The following is a 20,236-nucleotide window of genomic DNA, read 5'->3' as shown; positions in this document are numbered from 1 at the left end:
CATGTTCTTGGAAAAGAAATCTGGAAAATCTAAAAACTTTTATAATCTGTGGAATAGATAATCTTTTGATTTGTTTTAAATGTATGATGAGATTAAACTTTCAATCAATGATTTCTAACATTTAGAGATTTATCATGCACATGTAAAATTACTATGTGATCAGTTTATCAATGCCTTTAAAAAGGAATCCTTGTCCTTCCACCAAGAAATTATATTTTTCATTTTAATGTCTATAATTCTCACAAACTTCAAAGCAAATTTTATACAGCCAACATGGTTTAATACTTATCACAGAGTAGTTATTTGGGAATAAGTATACATGTTAAATGAAATTATACCTTTCACTAAAAACATATCTATCTTTGATGATTACCAGAGTACACATAATGGAGACAGAAGATATCAATGCAATGAACATTGGGAAAACTTTAAACAAGAATCAATTCATAATCAAAGTGAGAAGACTCCATTTCCAGAGAACCATTATGAACACAGAAAAATGTTCGACCAAATGTCATATTCTAATAATCATCAGGTTATTCATGTTCTGGAGATAACAAATGAACAAAGTAAATTTATCAAGGCTTTTCAGCAATCTTCAAATCACACTGAAGATAAGAATATTTATAATGAGGAGGAATGTTACACTTATAATTTATGTAAGAGGCCTTTCAGTGAAATATTCTGTGTAAATAGACTTAAGAAAGTATGTAGAGAAGAAAACATTTCTAAATATGAAGAATTTGGTGAAACAGTTAATTGGCATTTATGTCATGCTTTACATGAGACAAATATTCACAATGAATTGAGACCTTATAAATGCAGAGAATGTGCCGAAGCCTTTACCCATTTCTCAACTCTTACTGTACATCAAAGAATTCACACGGGAGAGAAACCATATAAATGTAGAGAATGTGGCAAAGCCTTTAGAAGTTCATCAGCTTTTACTAAACATCAGAGAGCTCATACTGGAGAGAGGACCCATAAATGTTTAGAATGTGGCAAAACCTTTATCCAGAAAGGACACCTTACTGGACATCAAAGAACTCACACAGGAGAGAAACCATACAAATGCAGACAATGTAGCAAAGCCTTTAGCTGTTCCTCAACTCTTAATAGGCATCAAAGAACTCACACAGGAGAGAAACCATACAAATGCAGGCAATGTGACAAAGCCTTTTATGATTCCTCAACTCTTACTGAGCATCAAAGAATTCACACAGGTGAGAAACCATACAAATGTAGAGAATGTGACAAAGCCTTTAGAAGGTCATCAGCTCTTATTGATCATCACAAAATTCATACTGGAGAACGGTCTCATAAATGTTTAGAATGTGGCAAAAACTTTATCCTGAACTCACACCTTACTGTACATCAAAGAATTCACAGTGGAGAGAAACCATACAAATGTCAAGAATGTGGCAAAGCCTTTAATGTTTCCTCAACTCTTAATAAACATCAAAGAATTCACACAGGAGAGAAACCATACAAATGTCGAGAATGTGGCAAAGCCTTTAATGTTTCCTCAACTCTTAATAAACATCAAAGAATTCACACAAGAGAAAAACCATAGAAATGTTGTGAATGTGGCAAAGCCTTTAGAAGTTCATTAGCTCTTACTATTAGAAAATTTACATTGGAGAGTGGTCTTATAAATGTTTAGAATGTGGCAAAGCTTTGATGTGATAGCCACAGCTAACTACATCAGAAAAATCAAAAGAGAGTAATCATACAAATGTAGAAAGTGTGGCAAAGCCGTTGGAATATCATGAAATTGTACTCAGCATTGGGTTCATAATGGTGACAAGCCCTTTAAATGTGAAGAATGTGGCAAAGACTTTAGGTTTTCCTCTAAACTTACTGAACATCAGAGACTTCATACTGATGAGAAGCCCTTTAAATATAGAAGATGTGGCAGAGCCTTTGGCCAATCCTGAAACCTTATTCAAAATAACAGATTTCATATTGGACAGAAATCTTACATTTTTAGAGAGTGTAAGAAGGTTTTTGGTTGGCAGGGGAATATTACCTTCAAAAATTTATTCTCAAGAGAAGCCTTACAAATACGGAGGTTGTGGCAAAACCTGAAATGATTTCTCTCATCTTTCTGAGCAATAGACTACATACCAGAGATACACCTTGTAATTGTAAAGTATGTTGCAAAGCCATTTATTTGTGCTGAAAACTTGGCAAACATTGCAGAATTAAGGATGGACATGTGCAGTAAAAATCAGTAATTTAACAAAAGTTTTAAACTTTGTTTAAGCCACATTGACAATCAGAGAATTAAGCCTTAAAATGCAATTTATGTTAGAAAGTCTTTGTCTTTATACATATCTTACTGAGTATCTGACAATACTGGATAGAAGAGGAACAGACATAAAGAATATGGGAAAGCTTTACACAGTATACAGATTTAGAGAAAATATCTCCCTATCATTTGGTCAGTCGATTATGCTGTATACCCAACACCCAGTCAAATCATCCTCCATCACCCTATATTTGTTTCCTTTTATGCCCCTCCCCCTAGCCCCTTCCTCTCTTCTGTTTCCCTCCCCCTGGTAACCACTACAGTCTTATCTAAGTCCATGAGTCTCAATTTTTTGTCCCACCTATATATGCAACCATACAGTTCTTAGCTTTTTCTGATTTACTTATTTCACTCAGTATAATGTTATCAAGGTGTAAGATAATTTTTCCCACCAAGAAAGAAGGAAGGGCATAGCCACAAAGTGTGGATAAGCAAAAGCTTTATTTAGTACAGCGCATCCCGGATGATGTTCTCTGGTCCAAGGGGACAGGGGCCAGAGAAGTCACATGGGGGAAATTTATAGGGTTGTCTAGGGTGGAGGCGAGTTGATATGACGTGGCAAAGTCTCACTGGCTGGCAGACAGTTGCTCTTTTCTAAAGGACTTTTGGGAAGTTTCTTTTGGCGCACGTGGGTGTGGACAGTTCCAGCCAGAGTTCTTGGGTCTGGTTCCTCACGTGACCTTCCCCCATTGCCCACTGACCTTACACAAGGTCCGTCCATGTTGTAAATGATCCTATGTCAACATTTCTTATGGCTGAGTAGTATGTCATTGTAAATATGTACCACATCTTTACTCAATCCTGGAGTAAAGGCATTTTGGTTGTTTGGCATTTGGTTGGAGGGCATTTTGGTTGTTTCCATGTCTTGGCCACAATGCTGCAATGAGCATGAGGTTGCATGTGTCTACCTACCCTTGTTTTTTGGTTTTGGGGGTATATACCCAATAGAGAGAGGAAAGGGTGGGGGGTGGGGGTGGGAGAAAGAAAATAAAAAGTGTCAGAAATGGAACCATTGCAAAAATAAAAAATATTACTAAGGGTAATGAAGTTCACATGGGAAAAAGAGAAAAGAAAAAGGAAAAAAAGAAAGATAATGCAGAAAAAAATTTTTTCCTTTTTGAGATGTCATTTATTCCCTTTTCCAGTAGGGGTCGCTGTACTTCAAGATTTGCCTCAGTGATATTCTTGAGCAGAATTCTGCTGAGGCATCGCTGTTGTAATGCTGCTGGCAGGGCCACAGTCATGTTGGTCAGAGGCTTGTTATGAATTTTCAATTTTATGGCTCTAGCATTGGCCAACTAGGTGTCCTCTGGTACCCCTCCACCCTTGATCCTATAGAGCAGGGGATCAAGTGCCTGGGCACCCCAACTTCTCACAAGAGTGCAGCCTAGAGGCCCAGCTGACAAAGGCCCACCACCGCCACTGTTCTCACAGCAAAGAGAGCAATGTGGGAGCAGGAGGCTGGGGTAACACAGCCTCGTCCCTCCTGTGATACTCCACAAAGCACAGCTCTGGGCAGGGCAGGAGCTTGCGCACTGCAATCCAGTGTCTGAGCTTCAGGAGCAGGTGGGGCGTGGAATGCAAATCAAGCACCTCTGTGCCACACAAGCTAAACACCGCAGGGTTCCTGGGCCCATCAAGTGTGCTTATTGCCCCATAGGCTAATTCCACCAGCTATTTGCATGCAGTTCTTCAGAGTGCGCCGCAGGTTTTGTGGTCGCCCAGCATCTGCAATAACAAATGGTGCGGCACAGGCCAGAAAACTGCCCTGCTCTTGGTCTTGGTTGGCTCCCTTATTGCAGCTGCTTCCCCTTAGACTCCCCTCTTCTCCCGGCTCCTAGACAAAGCCTGCACTAACAGTGCCTCCCTCCCTCACATCTGTGAGGAAAGAAAATCTCAGTCCTCTGGCTTTTTTCTTCTATGAGCAGATTTTATCTTTGACCCGTGTTCTCGGGCAATCATACTTTTGTCTATCTGGTGTGTGTATATTTTCAGGTTCATCTGTGTATTTTTCTTTGCAGATAGTTGAAAAATGTGTTGAAGATTCAAGGGGAGTATCTCATGCCACCATTTCTCTAGGTGCAGTGTGTATTTCATTTTTCCATTGGAAAATAACAGTATTATATCAACATTTTCAAATTATTCTTGGCTCTGGCCTGTTAGCTCAGAGGTAGAGTGACACTCCGGTGTATGGATGTCTTGGGTTCAATTCCCAGTTACAACACACAGGAGAACCCATTTGCTTCTCCATCCCTGCCCCTCTCACTTCACTCTCCAATCCTCTCCTGCAGCCATGGCTCAATTAAAGTGAGTTGGCCTCAGGTGCTGAGGATGGCTCTATGACCTTTGCCTTAGGCACTAAAAAATACCTTCTGTTGCAAGGGAGCAAGGCCATACATGGCTAGATCATCACCCCCTAGTGGGCTTGCCTGGTAGATCTCAGTCTGGGCGCATGTGGGAGTCTGTCTCCGCCTTTCCTCCTCTCACTACATTAAAAAATTATTTTCACTTTTTGGAAATGATCCAAATCAGTTCCTTATCTCTTCCAATGTGTTCATCTGAATACTAGGTGATGTTCTGTCACTGTGTTCTTCTGACATTGGATAAAGTGAACACACACAGGACAGTACTGTCACTCTAACAGATGCTCTGTAATAAAGAGACTCGAATCCCTGTAGCAGTGATGGTGTACTAGCAGGTGGGAGATGGCTAACACCCAGGATGCCAAGATGAGGTGAACACTTCATGTGGAGCGAGGTTGTGTTCCCATGCTGCACCACTGGCTCAACTCAGGAAAATCAAGTTTGTGTTATCCCTTCCTGGATAGCTCAGTTGGTTAGAGCATTGTCTCAAAGGCCATAGGCTGCAGCTTTGATGCCTGGTCAGGGCACATGAAGTAACAGTTTAATGTTCCAGACTGTCTCCCTCTCTAAAATTAATAAAATATTTTTTTGTTTCTCATTTTCTATTTTTTTCTGATTTTTTATTTTTATTCTCAGCTACAGAAATCTCGGCTATTTCCTTTGAAGTTCTATTGCAATAGCATCTCACTACTTTCCCTCGTCAGCCACCCAAAACCTGCAGTTTTTGATTTATAATTTGAAATCTAATACCATGACACATGTCATAACTACATAATCATTTTGCATTATATATTTCCCAAAGTATGTAGCCCCCAACTCATGTTTTAGTGCTGTCCCCTGTGTTTTAATGTGAATATAGATTTTTGTTAAATAATGGAAGGAATTTGTGTATTTGAAAATTGAAATGGTCTTCCTGGTCTTAATTTGCATTAAAATCCTATATATTTCAGTGTTACGTTACTTCCTTCTGCATCACTTACATGGAACCAGGACAAGTTTAAAAGGTTTCTCAGTTATAAATATAGGCAACTGTTGGTCATTCCTTTTAGTGGAATCTGGAGATCATAATTGCTTTTCTCAGGAAGGGAGATGCAAAGCTTCAACTTCTAGTTGCATTATTTTAGTTGTTTATTGATTTCTTGTCACATGTGTCTTGGCCTGAGGGGCTGAAGCCAATCCAGTGACCCCTGGATTTGAGCCAGTAACCTTGAGATTATGTTTTTGATCCTGCACTTCAGCCAGCAACCATGAGGTTTCAAATTAGGGACCTCAGTGTCCCAGATTCGTGCACTATCCTCTTTGGCAGCACCAGTCTGGTGAAACATTATCCTTAGTGTTTGCGAAGTTTTCTATGTTCACTGCCTGGCCAGAGGTATGTCCATTGGCACCTGTTGTGCCTTGAGTGTATTTCAAGTGACTCATCATCATTAGTCAGAATTTCAGGTGGGAAGAATTAAAAGTGGAAGCATCAAATTTTGTTGGTTCTTCCAGTGTCTTGACCTGCATCTGTATGAGCTGTTTGGTATTAGTTCCTGTGCACACACCTTCCCTGGTAATCACCAGCATCACTGAAACTAGATATTGGATGCTGCTTTTCTGTTCCTGACAGCTATAGTCTCTCTGTATGCAGTGTTCATATTTATATGCATCTACTGATGTTTTGTGTCTTGCACTTATTAACAGCAACAGTGTCTTTAAAGCTTTAGGTTTTTTACAAGAAAAACTACAGGGCCTCAGATTAATAGGAGTTGTTCCATTTCCCAGGAGTCCAATGAGGGATGTTGAGGTGTATTGATACACATTATTCTTATATTGTCTTTTTTGTGTGTGACTATTAGGAAACAGAATCTGACAAACTCTGTGTTTATAGGGCATTCTGTCTTCATAGGTCTAGAATGCATGCAATTTTTTTTTAAGCTGAGGAAGAGATGGGAATAAGTAGGGAAGAGAGATGAGAGGCAGCATCTTGTAATTGCAGCACTTTAGCTGATTGGTTGCTTTCTTATATTTGCCTCTACTGGGATCCTCCAGCTGAACCAGTGATTCCTGTCTCAAGCCAGTGGCCGTTGGGCTTAAGTGAGTGACCAGCGGGTCATGTATATGTTCCCATGCTCAAGCCAGTGACCTTGCACTCAAGCTGGTGAGCCTGTACTCAGGCAGGCGAACTCAGGTTTTCTAATCTAGGTTGTCAGCATCTTGGGTCAAAGCTATATCCACTGTGCCTCCCCTGGTCTGGCTAAAATGTATATACAGTACTACTTTGGGGTGAAATGCTTTGATGAACCTCAAGTTTATCTTTTCCAATGTATCATTTAAGATCACTCTTTCCTTGTTGATTTTCTGCCTAAAAGGTCTCGCTGTTGATGTTAATTGAAGTTAAAAATTTTGTTTTATGAAGGTATAAGTGAATTCTAAAATGATTCCATAGCCAGTTAGCTCAGTGAAGAGCCTCATCCAGATGCAAGGCAGTGTGTTTGACCCCCAACCAGGGAACATATAGCTCAATGGTCCTTTCTCTATTTCTGGCTATCAAATATAAAATAAAGTGGCAAAAATTATATGCTTACCAATTATTACCTAAAATAGAAATAAATGTTTCAATCAAAAGTCACAGGTTGAATGGATATGAGAACAAGGCCCATACATATGTTGTCCACAAGAGACCCTCTTCAGATTAGAGGACAGACTGAAGGGAAAGAGAAAGTCTCACCCTGTCCTGTGGTGGCGCAGTGGATAGAGTATCCACCTGAAAAGCTGAGGTCGCCAGTTAGAAACCCCCAGCTTTCCAAGTCACTGCACGTGTGTGAGTTGATGATTCCTGCTCTTCTCCCTCTTCACTTCTCTCTCTCTCTCTCCCCCCCTCTAAGATAAATTTTTAAAACATTGTTTTAAAAAGAGAAAATGTGCCTGACCTGCGGTGAAAGAGTGGATAAGGTATGAATCTGGGAATGCTCAAGTCACTGATTCAGAACCCTGGGCTTTCCTGGATGAGGCACATGTGAGAGTTGATGCTTCCTGCTCCTCATTTTCTCTTCTGTCTCTAAAAATAAATAAAATCTAAAAATTATAATTAAATTTTTAAAAATGTTATTTTCTATGGAACCTGCTGTGCAGAGAATTGTGCTTTAGTGAGGGATCCAATCATGAACTGTATATACAAAAGTTTTGGGGTAACAGTACTCATACTTAGCTCACCCAAGTGGTTCAGGTGACTATTAGTGGAGTCAACATGGAAAACAGTTTTTAGATACCCGGAAATTCATTGAGTTTGTTGGGCAGGTCAGAGCAGGTTTGATGGGAACTCCACTAAAGATGCTTCTCTATCGGCCCTGGCCAGTTGGCTTAGTAGTAGAGCATTGGCTCAGCGTATGTATGTCCTGGATTTGATTTCTGGTCAGGGCTCACAGGAGAAGTGCCCTTCTGCATCTCCAAACTTCCCCCTCTCCTTTCTCTCTCTCTTCCCCTTCTGCAGCCAAGGCTCCACTGGAGGAAAGTTGGCTCAGGCGCTGATGATGGCTCCATGGCCTTTACCTCAGGCACTAGAATGGCTGAGAAACACCCCAGATGGGCAGAACATTGCCCCGTAGTGGACTTGCTGGGTGGATCCCAGTTGGGCACATATGGGAGTCTGTCTCACTTCTTCGCTTCTCAATACAGAAAAATACAAAAAAAGAAATGTTTCTATATAATGTGTTCCATTTACTGCTTTACTTTGACTTCTGAAAATTTGAAAATCTCATAAAGGTAAGTGAAATACCGAGATCCAACCAACTTTTCTGGCTCAAAGGCTGAGGATAACAGTGTCATTAGTATTATGGCACCAACTGTCCACACCTGTGGTATATGAAACGATAATTCCCTTTAACACAGAGTTCCCTCTCCCTTTGGGGTATGTGCTACATTCTCCCTCTCAGTTCAGCAAAATCTTTTGGTGGCCTCGGGAGAGAACGTATTTCTCCCATGTTGCTCACTGTTCACATCAGGCACTTTCCATCTGTTCAAGAAGGTGGGGCTGAGACCCTCCCTGACACATGGAATCAGTACTTGTGATGGGATGGGGCAGGTCTCTCCTTGACAGGCTCATGGGACATGTGCTTCTCCCACTGGGCCTTACAGATAGTGCTCCCAGTTTCTACTTTTATGGAGACCACACACACCCCTGTGACTTGCTGCACCTAGAAGGCAGAGGTGCAGGTTTCATCCTCAGCTTCAGCTCCTTCCTGGGTCATAAATAATTGACTTCGACTGTCCAGTGCTGTTCTGGGCATCATGGCGCAGATGGGGGTTAAGAGTGACCCTGGTTTCCTGGAATGTGAACCTCAAGCAGATGGCCTAGGAGGGACCAGTGAGAACTCTGCAGTCTGAGAGAGCAGTGTGGGATCCTAACACTGCTGCATATGTAATGTGAAAATACTGGAGTTTAGAGGAACTATATTTGAGCACAATTAATGGGGATAAAACACATAAACAAGCAGGCACAGACCCACATCTTCCTCTGGTTCCAGGATTATGCAGAACTCGTCGCAGACCCTTGGTCACAAAGACAAGCTTTATGACTGGGACCAGAATCCTCTTAGCATAGAGAAGGCACAGACTTCACCAAGACTCTGCTACTTTATGAGTTTATCACATCAACACACCAATTATTTATAGAGAGCTTATTTCTTAAAATTCTGAAGATTGTGGTGGAGATTTCAAGAAGAGCCCTAGTATCTGAAACATTTGTGATAATTGGTGCCTGTTGTTACCATGTGTGAAGATATGGAAAAAGCAGAGGATTTCCAGCTCTGGTGGGAGAAAAGAAGAGTTTCTATTTCTGCACCTTTCCCTGGGTCTGATTCTAGGGCTCCATAGGCATGTGCTGGCACTAATGGAAACAGACCCACATCTGAAGGTAGAGTAAAAAGCATCTTATTTTTGTGTCAGTGTGATAATATCACTGGGGAACAATTTTTTTTCATCTTCTGTTGCATAAGGTTTTAGAACATTTTCTATATCTGCATCGCTGAAACATCTAGTTTTTATGCAATTTTCTTTTTTTAGTTAATGGTATGCATTGGCTTTTAAATTGGAGTTAAAGGGCAACGACTCTTGCATTGAACATAATCACAAGGCAATTTATGTTTTACAAACATCACTTTTACATAATTGTACCTGTTTTTAAATGCAAAAAAGTATTATCTGATAAAAAAAAACAACACCCTCTTATTTTGTTTTAAGATTGAATCATGACTTCTTCGAGTAGGTGTAAATGTAAGAATAGACACCTTCTTTTATATATGTGGCTGTTACACACTTCAACATCAAAGGCGCAATATTCCATCATTTGTGACACGTGCATATATTGCCATTTTCAAGTTGCCCTTGGCGATCAAGACAAGAATTGGGCTCCTCATATTGTATGTCATAATTGTGAGAAAATGCTTCGTGACTGGACAAAAGGTAAACACAAAGGAATGCCTTTTGGTATTCCCATGGTTTAGCATGAACCTAAGGACCATAGCAGTGACTATTATTTCTGTCTCATCCATACAAAGGGCATTGGCAAGAAAAAATGACATATGATCGTATATCCTAATATTCCTTCAGCAATACGACCTATCCCACACTCTGAGACACTCCCTGTTCTAGTTTTCAATGGTTTTATTTCTTCTAAGGTCGAAGAAAGTGAACATGGTGATCAAGTATATTTTGATAAGATGCATAAGGAAATGATTGCAGAATCTGAAGAGTCTTCTTCTGATGCCAAGCAGTCATTAACCCCTCAGCAGTGTAGCCAACCCAAATTGAATGACTTAGGAAGAGATTTGGACCTATCAAAGAAAGCAGCTGAGTTATTAGCCTCCAGGCTTCAAGAAAAGAATGTACTTCACCAGTCAGCTAAAGTATCACATTTCAAAAAGCATGAACAAATTTTTGTAGACTTTATTTCTGAAGACAAACACTTTGTTTACTGTCATGATATCAGTAGTCTTCTCAGCCAGCTAGGTGTTACCACTTATAGTCCAACAGAATGGAGGCTATTTTTTTAAAAAAATTTTATTATAGAGACAGAGAAAGAGTCAGAGAGAGGGATAGATAGGGACAGACAGACAGGAATGGACAGAGATGAGAAGCATCAATCATTAGTTTTTTGTTGCAACACCTTAGTTGTTCATTGATTCTTTTCTCATATGTGTCTTGACTGTGGGGCTACAGCAGACTGAGTAACCCCTTTCTCAAGTTAGCAACCTTGGGTCCAAGCTGGTGAGCTTTGCTCAAACCAGATGAGCTCGTGCTCGAGCTGGTGACCTCAGAGTCTCAAACCTGGGTCCTCTGCATCCCAGTCTGATGCTCTATCCACTGTGTCACCACCTGGTCAGGCTATTTCTTGACAGCTCTAAACAGAATCTGAAATGTGTTCTCCTACACAATGGTAATGTTTATGCAGTGGTTCCAATTGGTTATTCAACTCATCTGCAAGAAGATTATAAAGACATAAAAATTGTCCTCGACTTATTGAAGTATGAGGAGCATAACTGGATCATTTGTGTGGATCTTAAAATGGTAAATTTCCTGCTAGGACAACAGAGAGGTTTCACGAAGTATCTTTGCTTTCTGTGTTTGTGGGACAGCTGAACTTGGAAGAAACACTGGATACAGAAGGAGTGGCCAAAACATGAAGCTCTGGAAGTAGGGATGCAAAATATTGTGACTGAACCTGTACTTAATCGAGACAGAATTATTTTTCCCCCACTTCACATCAAACTTGGCTTAATGAAGCAGTTTGCTCAGGCTTTAAATAGAGAAAGGGAATGATTTAAACATATTATTTCTGCTTTTTCTGCTTTGTCTTTTGAGAAGATAAAAAGCAGGTATATTCAATGGACATCAAATTCGAACAATCATACGTGACAAAAAATTTGCCAGGAAGATGAATAAGGAGGAGAAAGCAGCATGGCAGTCTTTTGTGGCAGTTACAAAGAACTTTCTTGACTATAAAAAAGCAGAAAACTATGAACTTCTGGCTCAAAGGATGCTGTTGGCATTCCATGACATTGGATGTAACATGAGCATTAAGATTCACTTCCTGAACAGTCACCTTGATAAGTTTCCCGAAAATCTTGAAGCTGTTAGCGATGAGCAGACTACTGCTGGAGCATCAAATGAGATTGTCCTCAACAAGTACACAAATGCAAGAGCTACAAATGCAAATTTTTGCCTGAATAGAATTTAAATAAGTTTTGCACAAATTTTATGATTAAAATAAGTATTTTAATATATTCTATTTCAAAATTCTAGACAAATTCTGATGCAATTATATCTTTTATTGTATTAGTGTATTTATTGCATTATATAAATTATTATATTTTCACAAAGATGATGCCCAAGAAGACATTCTACTTCATTATGTTAAACTAAATGTTGAAAATTTTACAATAAGATGAAAACCTAAAATCTTGAATTGCAAAAAACTGTAGCTGACAGAGAAAAACTAATGTCAGATTTGAGATCAGCACACTTGAATTAGGTAAGAACAAGTGTTTTTGTGGATGCAACAAAAATTTTGTTCCCCAGTGTATTCAGTGGAAATTTAACTTAATGTTCAGTGGGACCAACCCTTCTACAGATGGATCTGATTAACAAAATATTTATACTTAGTTATAGCCCGAAAAGGTGAAATACTTCTGTGAGAAGTAATGCCTGTCCTCTTATGAATGTAAAATTCTTTTTCCTAAAATGAAATATTTAGGTGCTTGAGATTTAGAATTTTTTTTTTTACAGAGACAGAGAGAGTCAGAGAGAGGGATAGATAGGGACAGACAGACAGAAATGGAGAGAGATGAGAAGCATCAATCATCAGTTTTTTGTTGTGGCACTTTAGTTGTTCATTGATTGCTTTCTCATATGTGCCTTGACCGCGGGCCTTCAGCAGACTGAGTAACCCCTTGCTTAAGCCAGCGACCTTGGGTCCAAGCTGGTGAGCTTTTTGCTCAAACTAGATGAGCTTTTGCTGAAGCTGGTGACCTCGGGGTCTCGAATCTGGGTCCTCCACATCCCAGTCTGACACTCTATCCACTGTGCCACAGCCTGGTCAGGCTTGAATTTTAGAATTATAATGATATAACAATCCTAATATTTCCAGGGGAGATACAGTCAACCACTAAATCTCCACTTTCCACAGTAAGTTTTTCAGGGACAATTTTAAAGCATCACTAAGTTAAAGAACTTTAAGTTTAAGTTTTGCTTTTGTTTTTAAGTTTTAATTATTGAAAAGCAATTTAAAATTTATATGAAAAAGCCAGAAGAATTTAAAGAACCAATAAATTCTGAAACATAATAGTTAGAATGGAGGACTCTCATGATCACATTTCAAATATTACCATAAGTTTCCTGTAATAAAGGGACTTTGGAATTGCCTAAAAGATAGACACATACCTTAATGTACAATATAGATCTAGAAATAGACCTACAAAAATACAGTTAACTGAGTTTTGACAATAGTGTCCATACAAACTAAGAAATAAAGGATACACTTTCTATCAAATGTTGCTGGAGAATTGGCATGTTTAGGCTGTTTCTGGATTGCTCAGTTTTATAAGATTCCAGTAAGTACTTTCCCTCAATGGCCACACCATTATCATTACCATCGCAAGCATATGAGTGTCACGGGAAGTCTACATCCATGTCAATAGTTGGTGTTTCTCCTTTTATATTTTAGTCATTCTGTGTACGTATTTGTAGCATGCTGTAGGTTAATATCAACTGACTGATGAATTATGGAGCTGAGGAACATTTCAAAGGCAAAGGTACATTGTATATCAATGTGTGTAATTTGCATGTTAGAGTATGCTTTTTTCCATTTTTTCTTCTCTCATTTTACAATTTTTGTACCTATTTTTAAAATATTCTCAGTACTGATCTATTATTTCATTTGGAAATATCTAATATCTTCTCCCTCTGTGTCTCATTGTGTGGTTTTCATGTTGCACACTGTTTGCTTTTATGAAAAATAGTTCTTAATTTCAGTGGACTCCAATTTACCATTTTATTTCACTAAGTTCATGGTTTGATATCCATTTAAAGAAACCCATGATTCCACAGAGCTATCAAAATGTTATTCTACATTTTTGCTATAAAAACATAGTTGTTTTTCTCTTCACATTTTAATCTGTAGTTTATCTGACATCGATTATTGTTAATGGTGTGAAGTAGGCATGAAAGGTCCCCTTGATTTATAGACTCACCCAGTGCAGAGTTACATGATGGGAAGATCATAATTTCCTCACTGCATGGCAAGTGTCTGTCATGATTCAAGTGACTACATGAGTCTGAGTTTGGATTCTTCTTTCTGCTTCATTTCACAAAGTATTTCTGGTTTTTAGTTTCTCAAACATTTCTTGTGCTCTGGGTCCTGATCCTCTCTTCCAGCATCCTGCTGAGGCCTCCACGGGTAGACTCAGGCAGGCTGTGCTGTTCCTCCAGGGCTTGTGAGTCATCCATGTGTCTGTTTTATCTGCCTTGTGGTCTCTTCTGTAACTGCTGCTCACCCTCCAGTATCACAGTGCTCTGCTTCACAAATTGTAGTAATTATAAATAATCCACCCTAGTATAATTAGGATGTTCTTTTATCCTGTTGAGCCTGTGCGTATTATTTCATGTCTTTTTTTATTTAAGTCAATGTAAACAAATTTCCACAATTTGAAACTCAAAAATCAATTGCATATATTCAGTAACCTGAAGATGTAATGTAGGAGTAAGAGGACTGAGAAATAAAGAAATGTGTGCGCATGTCTTTATAAGGATATGTAAATAGTGCATCGACATAGGTAATTCAACAAAGCTAATAAAGTTACTTGCCAAGTAGAAATCCAACAAAATTCTAGTGTATGTTATTTTCTGTACATTGCATTTTTGTACACTTTTTTTTCCAAACTCTTGACTCTTGATTATAGAAACTCACTAGGCAGTTATCTCTTTTACTTTAATAATAAAGCCACTATAGTTATTTCTTTTTTTTATGGTCATGGACTGTTATTTATATAACCTTAGAGATTTTAAGAATGGCTTTTAGGGGATGTAGTGGCATAGAGAAATCAAATGAAAAATGCTGGAAAATTTACAGAAATCTCACAAAGTTTCATCTTCTTTAGTGTATTTCATTTTATTATTGGACAATAACAGCATTATATCAAAGTTTTAAAATTATTCTTGGCCCTGGCTCAGTGGTAGGATTTTGGCCCAGCATGTGGATATCCCAGGTTTGATTATGAGTTGGAACACAAAAGAGAAGCACCCATCTGCTTCTACACCCCTCTGCTTCTTGTTTTTCCTCTTACTCTCTACTTCCCCAACCATGACTCAATTAGAGCGAGTTGGCCCCATGTGCTGAAGCTTACTCCATGTCCTCTGCTTCAGGTGGTAAAAAAGGGCTGTGGTTGCAAGGGAGCAAGGGCCCCCATCAGGCAGAACCTCGCTCCCTAGTGGGCTTGTCAGGTGGATCCCAGTCAGGGCACCTGCTGGAGTCTGTCTCTGCCTCCACTCCTCTCACTAAATTAAAAGTTTCTGACTTTTTATTAGTGATGTCATCTAAGTTTCTTGTCTCTGCCGATGTGTTTATCTGAATAGTAGGTGATGTCCTGTCACTGTGTTCTTCTGACATTGCATGAAGTGAGCACACACAGGACAGTGCTGTCACTCTAATAGATGCTTTGTAATAAAGAAACCTGAATCCCAGTAGCAGTGAGGCTGTAGAACCAGGTGGGAGATGACGAACACCCAAGTTGCCAAGTTGATGTAAATGCTGTGTGTGGAGAGAGGACACCTGTGCCCATGCTACACAACTGGCTCAACTCAGAAAAATGAAGTTTGTTTTATCTCTTCCTGCATAGCTCAATTGATTAGAGTATCATTCCCAAGCACAGAGTGTGCAGGTTCAATGTCTGGTCAGAACACATGCAATAAAAGATTAATATACCAGTCTCCCTCTTTAAAATGAATAAAAAATGTATTTTAAAAAACTTAGGTGTTGTCTACAACAATTAAAGTGCTATCAGAAAACAGTATTACAACATTGTGATATTGTACCATGTCTTTTCACCTGGGTACAAAATGTATTGGAAATTGTAAAATCTATATCAGAATTCATGATCTTTTTAAAAATAAGCATGTCTTGCTTTCTGAAGCAAATGTAGGAGCACTGGAATGTGAAAAAGAAAGACACTATTTTTCCACCCAGGTAGGTGAGATGAGGAGGCAGATGACACAGATGAGAGATCTAAAGGTCATGGAGGAGGACAGAACTTAGAGCAGTGGTTGTCAAACTTTTTGAAGTCAGAGCGCATTTAAAATCCTACAAATAATCATAGGCACAGTATATACAAATTTCTGAGAAATATGTTAATTAAGTCAAATAAAGAAGACAATATAAAGTCCAAGCGTACTTTTATGGTAATTAAAATATGAAAAAATTAAATTCATTCTGACATTAAAAACATGTTTGTTACATTTTTTGAGTTATGCTTTCTACAATTATAAAAAAGGGGTTAAAAATAAAAAATGACAAAACGTTATATTTTTATATATATAAATACATTCTTAGTAATATTTAGTAAATTTGGCAGGTCTCTGCGTGAATGTGTTAAGTTTTTTCATTTTTCTGTTTATGAGACACATGAGCCTGATCTTTCCTAGCAATTTCTTCAATGTTTGGGCATATATTTAAAAGGCAAACTCTCTGTATATTGAAGAATTTCTTTCCTTTTACTCTTAATTGTGTAGAGGGTAGAAAATCCTAATTCACATAAATACGATGTTGAAAATTATAGTAAAATGTTCAAAGGCTTTTTAGATAGTCACATATTTTATAGAAATCCAAAAGGCTTCAAAAGACATGTCATGTCTATAATTTCATTCTCATGTTTAATCATCAGTCCAAAACCCCCACCATACATATCAACTTAACTTTACACCAAACAAAGGCTAGAAGAAACTTGCCTTCAGTCTTTCCCGGGAACATGGTGAGGCGTAGTGTAAACAATCCAGCAGCACAGCTTAACAGCCCTGTGCGACCTAGTCAGACAAGTGAGGTGGGGGGTTGAGCAGACTGTCAGCTTACAGCTAATTCCCTACAGCTCTCTCCTCCAAAAATCTAAACTCCAAAAACTCTGTTGCTTTTCTGGTCCCCAACAGGCACATATTTCTCTGGAATACCATAAGGCGCACCTGGAAATCTAGGGTGCACTAGTGTGCCCTGGCACACTTTGAGAACCACTGCCTTAGAGTGTGGTTTGGGAAGATACTACAGTGGAAACTTTGAGAATCCTGGGTTTATTCCTGTTGTCAGAGGGACAGCTGATCTCCAACACGTCCCATGCTCCTGCATTTTTTCTGTTTCCTGATTTTGCTCCAGTAACGTCCGTCATCACAGCAGTATGTGCCAAAGTCCTCCCCTTGGACTTTGTGGGTCAGCATTATCTGGCTGCCCTTCCATTGCTGTGGGGACTTGGGAAACCTGTGCACGTAGCTGAGGTACGTGTGCTAAGCTAAGCTGTTTCTTTTTCATGTAGGAGTTTAGGAAGGAAGTGGTACAGATCTTGTAATTGGGTGCAGAAATTTTAAAATACATGGTGTTGTTGTGAGTCGGGGATGCACAGAAAGAGATCAGCAGATGAAATCATCATGGACTAGTAAATGACCACCGCTCACTCAGGAAAATGGCCCCAGGTTCAAGCTGTGTCCTATTTTTATTCACAAGACTTCAAAAAACTTGTTTACTGAGAAATTGGCATAACATCAAGCATAACTTTTACTTAAAGATACATGAAGTACACCTGCATGGTAGCTTAATAACAATATAATATCAAAAGGCATCAATTGCTATTGCTTCTATGGTTCCCACAACATTCCTCTCCTTATCTTAAGGGATAACCTTGGAAGGAACAGAAATCTTATGAGAATGTTTTACTGAGAAAAAGCCCAGCAACTGCCTTCAGTCACATAGACCTGTTTCAGTGACCCACCTTCAAGTCACAAAACAATTCTCTTGGCAAAACATTCTTTTCTTGTTGGCTGTGTTCCCATCCAAGGCCATGTAATGGGTTATTCCACTATAACCTGGGAACATATGTCATGTTTACTTTTTGTTTTTTGATGTAAGAGAGACAGGGAGAGAAACAGATAGGGACAGACATACAGGAAGGAGAGAAGCATCAATTCTTTATTGCAGTCCTTAGTTGTGCATTGACTACAGCACTTACAGTATACTGAGTGACTTGATGCTCAAGCCAGCAACCACAATGTCATGTCTATAATTTCATTCTCAAGCCAACTATCTTGTGCTCAAGCTGGTGACACCATATTTAAGCCATGACCCTGGGGTTTTGAACTTGGGTCCTCTGCAATGGAGAGTGATGCTCTCTCCACTGCTCCACCACCTGGTCAGAGAGTTGTCATGTTTAAGGTTTGTCACTTTTAATCCTGTGGAGATTTCCCACAAGACCCTACAGAGTGCAGACTCAGTGACTTCATCTCAGCACAAGGCACCTCCCCAATGTGCAGAAATTGAATTCTCTGTTTCACTTCAAAATGTTTTCTTGCTTAGTATAAACTATGACTAAAAATGTCCAATATGGCCTGACCAGGTGGCGGCGCAGTGGATAAAGCATCAGAGGACCCAGGTTCAAGACCCGGAGGTTGCCAGCTTGAGCATGGGCTCATCTGGTTTGAGCAAAGCTCACCAGCTTGGACCCAAGGTCACTGGCTCGAGCAAGGGGTTACTCGGTCTGCTGAAGGCCTGTGGTTAAGGCACATATGAGAAAGCAACCAATGAACAACTAAGGTGTCGCAACGAAAAACTAATGATTGATGCTTCTGATCTCTCTCCATTCCTGTCTATCTGTCCCTGTCTATTTCTCTCTCTGACTCTATCTCTGTAAAAAAAAAAAAAAAAAATTCCAATATGGCCCCTGGCCATTGGGCTTAGTGGTAGAGCATCAGCATGGTATGTTGATGTGCTGGGTGTAATTTCAGTCTGGGCATACACGGGAAGTGACCATCTGCTTTTCCACCCATCTCCATCTCCCTTCTCTTTCCGTATGTCTGGCAGCCATGGCTCAATTGGCTTGAGTTCACTGGCCCCGGATGTGTGTTGCCAGGTGAATTCCAATTGGGGTGCATGTGGGAAGAATGTCTATCTCCCTCATTTGGAAAAGAAGAAAAATTTTTCAGTTTATTTCCTAATTGACCACATTAATTTCATGACTCTGTATCTCATAGAGTTTTTTACCAAGTCACTGCCCACAGGTAGGAAAGTGTCCACTGTTACCTGCTTTCGTCATCATTGTCATTCTGTCATTCTGCAGTTCTTTTACATATCTGAAAGCTGCCCAGGACTTTGTCTTTTGTGTTTTCACTTTTTGATGAGATCTTTATATATTTGTGTTTTTAGAATCACAAATGATGATAAAACATTCAGGAGTGTTCTCCTTTGGTGAGAATAGAGATACAGCATTATTTAACCATTCATATTTAGAAAACAGCTTTGCTTCAGGGAAAAAAGTTTACTTCAGGGAAAAACAATGATGTTTTTCATTTGTTATCTCAGCATGTTCCTTTACATGGTGTACTTAATCTGAAATGTTTAAGAAAAGGTTTCAATTAGCAATAATTTATCCTCTGATAAACCTCATTGGCTATGATACTGCCACTGCACAAAGCTTAATCTGTAATGTTTAAAGAATAGTTTTCTCTCCATATTTTATAGCTTTCTAAAGGTTTCTTTATTTAGAAATAAAGGGTTTTGCTTTTTTTTTTTTTTAACAGAGACAGAGAGAGAGTCAGAGAGAGGAATAGACAGTGACAGACAGACAGGAACAGAGAGATGAGAAGCATCAACCATTAGTTTTTCATTGCGTATTGTGACACATTAGTTGTTCATTGATTGCTTTTCTCATATGTGCCTTGACCGCGGGCCTTCAGCAGACTGAGTAACCCCTTGTTCCAGCCAGCGACCTTGGGTCCAAGCTGGTGAGCTTTTGTTCAAACCAGATGAACCTGCACTCAAGCTGGCGACCTCAGGGTCTCAAACCTGGTTCCTCGGCATCCCAGTCAGATGCTCTATCCACTGCACCACCACCTGGTCAGGCGGGTTTTGCTTTTTTTTTATTTCTTTAAGCTTTAAGATTTTTTTATTTATTCATTTTTTAGAGAGAGGAAACAGAAAAAGAGAGAGACAGAGAGAGAGAGAAGGGGGAAGGAGCAGAAAGCATTAACTCCCATATGTGCCTTGACCAGGCAAGCCTGGGGTTTTAAACCAGTGACCTCAGTTTCCAGGTCAACGCTTTTACTCACTGCACTACCACAGGTCAGGCAGGTTTTGCTTTTTTAATGAGGTGGATTATAGTCTACACATTTTTGTAGCAAGAGCTTAAATATATTAAACAAGAAAATAATCCTCATGTCATTAAATGTCTTTATTAAAATTGTAGTTTACAGTTATTGTTGAATGATTTTAATGCATTGTCTAAGAAATGTTTCTGCTGTATAATACGTGTCACGATGCAAAATGTTTGCTGTTTCAGGG

General features: G+C 39.3%; 2 protein-coding genes and 1 non-coding gene across 3 annotated transcripts in view; 2 read left to right on the top strand and 1 right to left on the bottom strand.

Moving 5' to 3' along the window:
• LOC136331937 (zinc finger protein 420-like) overlaps nt 1-20,236 on the top strand; it is a 108,224-nt gene that overhangs the window by 21,096 nt on the left and 66,892 nt on the right. The gene's annotated exons all lie outside the window — the stretch shown is intronic.
• LOC136331941 (zinc finger protein 724-like) lies at nt 377-3,246 on the top strand. Its single transcript, XM_066271117.1, is given in 1 exon segment — nt 377-3,246. A coding segment is annotated over 1 exon segment (1,164 nt). The 5' UTR covers nt 377-499; the 3' UTR covers nt 1,664-3,246.
• On the bottom strand, nt 19,229-19,372 carry LOC136332604 (U4 spliceosomal RNA). The gene has a single exon (XR_010730784.1). It is a non-coding gene; the product is annotated as a U4 spliceosomal RNA (small nuclear RNA).

This window comes from Saccopteryx bilineata, chromosome 3 (assembly GCF_036850765.1).
Source record: "Saccopteryx bilineata isolate mSacBil1 chromosome 3, mSacBil1_pri_phased_curated, whole genome shotgun sequence".
Lineage (NCBI taxonomy): Eukaryota > Metazoa > Chordata > Mammalia > Chiroptera > Emballonuridae > Saccopteryx > Saccopteryx bilineata.
The sequence above is the reverse complement of the archived record's forward strand: the minus strand, read 5'-3'. Positions and strand labels throughout refer to the sequence as shown.